The 6,000-nt window shown below is 36.0% G+C and overlaps 1 protein-coding gene across 1 annotated transcript in view; it reads right to left on the bottom strand.

Annotated features, from left to right (window-relative positions):
* LOC113233932 overlaps window positions 1–1,994 on the bottom strand; it is a 32,524-nt gene extending 30,530 nt beyond the window's left edge. Inside the window, exons 1-3 of the mRNA XM_026469168.1 lie at window positions 1,965–1,994; window positions 1,156–1,341; window positions 326–456 (exon numbers count right to left, since the gene is read on the bottom strand). Coding sequence (XP_026324953.1) covers window positions 326–456; window positions 1,156–1,327 — 303 coding nt within the window. The 5' untranslated portion in view covers window positions 1,328–1,341; window positions 1,965–1,994. The remainder of the gene's footprint in view (window positions 1–325; window positions 457–1,155; window positions 1,342–1,964) is intronic.
* Between the last annotated feature and the right edge of the window lie 4,006 nt (window positions 1,995–6,000).

Below are 6,000 nucleotides of genomic sequence, written 5' to 3' on the forward strand. Positions count from 1 at the left end.
ACAAGAGCGACACACGTTACACACCGATCACCTGCTCGCAAAGACTTTCGCCATATTCAAAAATTATTGAATGTAATAATATTTGTGTAGTGAGTAATATCAATATTTGTTTGTTGTTGTTGTTTGTTTGTTGTAAAAGCGTCGTACATTGGGACAGTGTCAACCACTGGGACAAAGTTGTGTGTACGTCACCCCTAGAGTGCTTGTGCTGACGGCGGCAAGCACATCGTTTGACCTTCAGCAACTGACGGAGCCTAGCCAATAGCTTAAGAGTGATAATGCTGGAGTAAAAGCCAGTATAATAAATAATGAAATCTTTACTCACAGCAAAGACAAGATCCAAAAATTTCGGGTTTTCTTTACATTTAAGATTATTGTCTGTATCTTTTAAATGCATGGTTAGGCGAGGTAAAGCGTGTAGTCGTTTTGACAAATGTGCCGGAATTACATCGCTAACTGAAAGAAATTGCAAGAATTACTTTAATTATAACATACTATGTGTTACTTATACCAAGAAGGGGAAAGACAGTGGCAGTGGAGCCCCTTGTGAAAGAGTCCTTCCAGGGAAGTACCTTACCTATTTCTGCAGCCAAGCAGTAATGTGAGCTTTGAAGTGTAGAGGTGCTAGTAAAACAACAGGCACATGGGACTTGTCAACTTATGTTTCAGGGTGACGAGCGCAGTGGCAGTGTCCCGTGTCCCTCCGATCTTTGCGGTTTTAAGCTCTGAGTGGCACTGCAACTGTTATGAACAGACGTGTCGCTTACCACCAGGCCCACGACTTGTTCGTCCCGGCACTTGATATTCTTTATAAACAAAGATCCTATTCCCAAAGCTCACAATAGTTGTTTGAATAGCGCAAAGGCCGAGTCTAGCGCAAAAACTTTACGACAATGTAACCAGAGAGAAAAATGTGCAAAAAAGCAATAAAAGACCGCTCGTATCGCTAAAGCGAATTGCAAAACGTCTTTTTCACTCTTATACAGGAACATAGGCTTTTCTGGTCGGCTTAATGCGAATTCGTGTCAGTAAGTGTGTCATGGACCTAATTTTAAACACAGCATTAAAGATACGTATTCTAAAAGTACATGTATTTAAAAATAGCTCCAAACTAATATATCTTAAAGATGACGAAAAAATAAGTGGTTAGGTTACGGTTCTGTTCTCCATATAAATTCGGGAATGGTGTCAAGTGAAGATGATCAAAGGCGTTAAGCTGAGGACTATGAATACGGTTCCTTTTGTCGTTTTGACGACGATACGAGACGTTCGCCAAAGAGAGGTCATTAACCATGGAGAAGTTACTTATCATGTAGATGGTGCTCATCGTGTTATGAAAATCTAAAACAAATTGAAAGCTCAGTTTGTAGCGAAAAGAAATTAGCTCAAGAAAAATTGAAATATATTATTTTTATTCTCTTCAGTATGCATACAATTTTTTGTTGAATACTAATTTTCAACATAAATCTGTAAAACAGACCTAAGGAGCACACTTTATACGCCTTAAAACTGTTATAACTATAAACAGTCTTAATATGGTATACATTTAGATAATAGTTCTCTATAAATGGTTAAAAAAAAAAGAAATTGTTCTTATAGACTTATTTCACTCAAGTCAAAATTTTAAAACCTTCTTAATACCAAAGTACTTAATTAAGTGTAATCTCTCTTAAGATTTACTCTTATAGTCCTTATTTTAAGTTCATCTGTAGAACAACTGATTATTCTTAGTAAAATTGTTCTATACACATCCAGTAAAGTCTATTAATACTCTAAAAACTAGTGTTCTTAAGTTTATTCTAGATATATTTAATTTATAGACATTCTGTAGTGTTTGTACTTATGACAAACACGTTATAGCGCGTCTTCAGTAGATTTTATTAAAAAAAATACTACAATTAGGGTTTTTACTCTATTAGACGTTGTAAGAATTCATGCAAAATGGATAAAGTAAAGAATATTACATTTTTACAAGTACGATGTTTCACGGCGACCCGCAGTATTCGTTGCTACTCTCAAAATGCTGGATACTCCTCGACAGCTTGAAACAAAAAGCCAGTTTTACAAAGTGAGGACATAGTACAACGATATTTTTCATGAACCTGACAATTGGTGGTAAACGTGGAAAACAGTTCACGGTCGAACAGACCATCGTCCAACTATGTTTCAGAATCGACAACAACATCGTCGCATGTGGAAAGCAGGGCCAATTTAAATACTTTAGGCTTAGTCATGAGTCTTCGAAAATTTTGGCAGTAAACGTTGAGTGAAGCTAACCACCATTCGGTCTTATTAAGTGCCGAAACTTTAGATTTACAGCTTCGTCAAAGTGTGGTAAGGCTTGATTTGGTAAGCAGAGGACTTATCGTTTTACGATCGACAATGCGGCCATTTCGAATCCATTTCGTGAAGTGCTTTATATACCTATTTCCGGTGCCAAGCAATAATGTGAGGATTACTGCATTACAGTTCAAAAGGATGTTGGTGAAACTATAAGCACATGGGGCTTGGCAACTTAATAGCTCAGCGTGAGGATACTCAGTGGAAATACCACTCATATTTTCGCGATTAAAAGCTCTGAGTGCAATGCAAAATTATAAGGGTCACTTGATTACCATACGAAAAATACTCTCATGGAGCCGCTCTGCAGATGAACCTACAAATATTGTCCTTGCTATGCGATCTCAGACTAGCATTAGCTTGAGTAAGTATTGCTCCTAGCATGTCATATTATTTAGCAACAGTCAAGCAGAGCATATGTTTTAACGATGTTACAGCGTATGTTTTAACGATTATGTACCCGGGTACAATTTTACAGTAAAACGCTGGAGTTAATTTCATAGTGATGGTACTGTTTTATAGTACCAATTTGATACAAAATTATCGATTATCTAGCACATTATTATTACTAATAATACTTTTAAGAAATCGAGAAATTATTTACTTTTTAAAACGTTCCAAAACTAAATCACGTACAGCACAAATATAATTACAACAACAGAATATAAACACAAAAAATTTTGATTAGAATTAAAATAATTTATAACATTTTAGTCTATTAGTTACCAAACTAAATTTTTATCAAACTCATTTTCTAATATATGTTTTTAATTTGCGTTGTTTTAGTTTTCGCCCATTTATTTGGATAGGCAAAGGTTCTGCCAAACAGCCTCATATAGGACTTTTTTATACAGACACTTCATGGTTTGCATTTGTGCAAGTGCAAAACACGTTGACTTATTCAAGAAAAATAAATTGGAACGAGATACATAGGTGGGGGGTGCTCGACCAAATGTTATAGAGGGCGGCGGGGGTCAACTGCCGGTGACAAAATTTTTAGACTCATAATGGGGGCCCAAAAAAAAGTGCTCCGATCCGACTGAAATTTGACATGCGATCGTGTATGGGGGCTCATAGTATGTATCTGCCAACGAAATTTGGATTCCGCCACCATTTTCCAAGATGGCCGTCATAAAAGTGAATTATTGGTTTTTTGACCAGCATTTTTCTTCCAAAACAAGAGCGAGTGTATAAGATTGATTGAGTGAGTATCAGGAAGTACCAAAACTTTCGAAAAGTGCTCCGCGTCAGGTAGGACCCAAGGTGCACGGGAGAAGTACAAGTCTTGGCCCTAGGGTCTCCAAACAAATGTTGCTACACACCCGTAGGTAGCGGTAGTTTCTACAGGGAGTAAAAAAAATCAAAATTCGCAAAACAAAATGGCCGACACTCCCACTTAAAGTCAAATAAAGAGAATTCTCTACTGAAATATGAGGTTCGACTCCCAATTTGTCACCAGATACAAAGAAAGCCCTCGCGGGCCGCTTTAGCGGCCCGACGCAACGCGCGCCATCTAGTTATACATATATATAGTTCTTACTCACTGATAGAAATAGACGCTTACTTTCCGATATGGTAGAAAAAAGATGTTTATACCGTTGTACGCGAACAGATTCCAAGGCAAAGAATCAAATATGAGAAAACCCGAATGTGGGAAATGTAAACGAGTGATCAACGGCCTGCAAAAACTATAATATAGGGGGGGGGGGGATTTTTGTGCATTTTTGCCGCGGGAAGTAAAAAATGTTCGAAATTCAAATAAACAAAATGGCCGCCGTACAAATTTCAAAACCTCCTATCACGGAAACTATTAGAGATAGGTAGGAGGTGCTCGAAGGAATGTCATAGAGGGTAACACTGTTCAACTGCCTGTGTTAAAAAAAATCAAGATGGCGATTTCAAAATGGAGGCCGAAGAAAAACTTGCTTCGATCCGGCTGGAAATTAGCATGCGAGGGTCTGTAGGAGTCCTTAATCATAAATTGGGGTCAAAAATATCTTTTCGCCATTTTTTAATATGGCTGCCTTATAAGTGTCTTTTTGGTTAAAAATAGCTGCCGAAAGAGATTTGCTCTGATTCGACTGAAACTTGGCGTGTGAAGGCCACTAGAAATGCCGGATAACAATTTGTACTCAAAATTTGTTTTTCGCCATTTTCAAATATGGCCGTCATAGAAGCGTTCGTTGGCGGTAGAAAAAAAATTGCTTCCCTTTGAAAATTGGCATATGGCATATAGGTGTGCTTGATAATAACTTGTGATCAAAATTGGTTTTTCGCCATTTTTCAATATGGCTGCCATAGAAGTGTTTTTTGGCGTATGAAAATTTGCTCTAATTCGATTGAACATCGGCATGTGGGGATCTCTATGGGTGTTTAATAATAATTTGTCGTTAAAATTTTCTTTTAGTAATTTTTCAATATTTAGTAATTTTTCATTATTATTGCCTTACAAACTTTTAGCGATTAATAAAAATTTGCTCTAATTCTACTGAAAATCGGCATGTGGGGTTCTCTATGGGTGTTTAATAATAATTTGCAGTCAAAATTTACTTTTTGGCATTTGTCTATATGGCCGCCATTAAGAGCCTTGTTAATTTTTTTTAAATTCATAAGTGTAACGTCGTTGCAATGTCACTCTGACAGATATTTAGATATATGTATGATGGGCAATGATATCAATGTAATAGCGTTGGGGTGGGGGATTTCTTCGGATAATAAAAGATTCGGCTCGTAAATTCTTTTTTTTAAATTTCTTTAAATCGTTTTACAAAAACATGATACACATGTAAAAACCCAAAAATTCTCTCATCCTCCTGCTATCCCGCCACCGCTCTCTCTCTCTTCATTCTCTCACTCATCCATTCCTCTCCCTCACTCTCATCATTCACTCATACGATAGAGGTTGCATTCTTTTTGTTAATGTAGTATGTGAAGACACCATAAACAAAATTAATAAAGAAGTTTCTTTATTGTTTAAAAACAAAAATGTGAATAGGAATTCGAAATTTATTGTAGAAAAATTATTTAAGGTAAAACTAAATGGTAATAAAGATAACCGAGTAGTAATAACTTTTTAAGTCTTTCAGTAGGTTTTGTAGTAAAATTCAGAAGAAGGTAACTAACAATGTGGAATAAAAGCACATGAGTAAAGTGGTAAAAGTCTAGTTAGTGGTTAGTTTGTTTTCCTTTATGATTATTTGCTAAAAATTGTTAAACCAATTTTCGTTGTAAATCATAATGGTGAGTATTGTACCCGCCCACATCCTTAAAAACTTGGCCAGCAAGCTATCTTTGTCAATATGCTGTCTTTGTATTGTGTCTCACGCTACTCTCTGTTGGGTGTTTTTCATTATTTAGCTTAGAAAATGATTGCTATGAATACTCAATTTTTTATTTTAGAGTTGAGACGAGGTAAAGTTACATAAAATGGAATATAAAACACTTAAGTATCAAACAAAGGATAAACAAAAATACGAAAGCAAATTACGTTATATAAATGGATATCCTTCAAATCAAATAATGAACAAACCAAATCAATTGTATTTGAACTTATTGGGACAAACGCAAAGTTTCAAAAAAAAAATGTCATATGTTCCACAAAAAATCACAACATTAAAATACGTTCGCAAGCGTGACAATGCAAAAATAGAATCTGATGCC

The sequence above is a fragment of the Hyposmocoma kahamanoa genome, unplaced genomic scaffold, assembly GCF_003589595.1.
Source record: "Hyposmocoma kahamanoa isolate Upper Pololo Valley unplaced genomic scaffold, ASM358959v1 80, whole genome shotgun sequence".
In the NCBI taxonomy this organism is placed as follows: Eukaryota; Metazoa; Arthropoda; class Insecta; order Lepidoptera; family Cosmopterigidae; genus Hyposmocoma; species Hyposmocoma kahamanoa.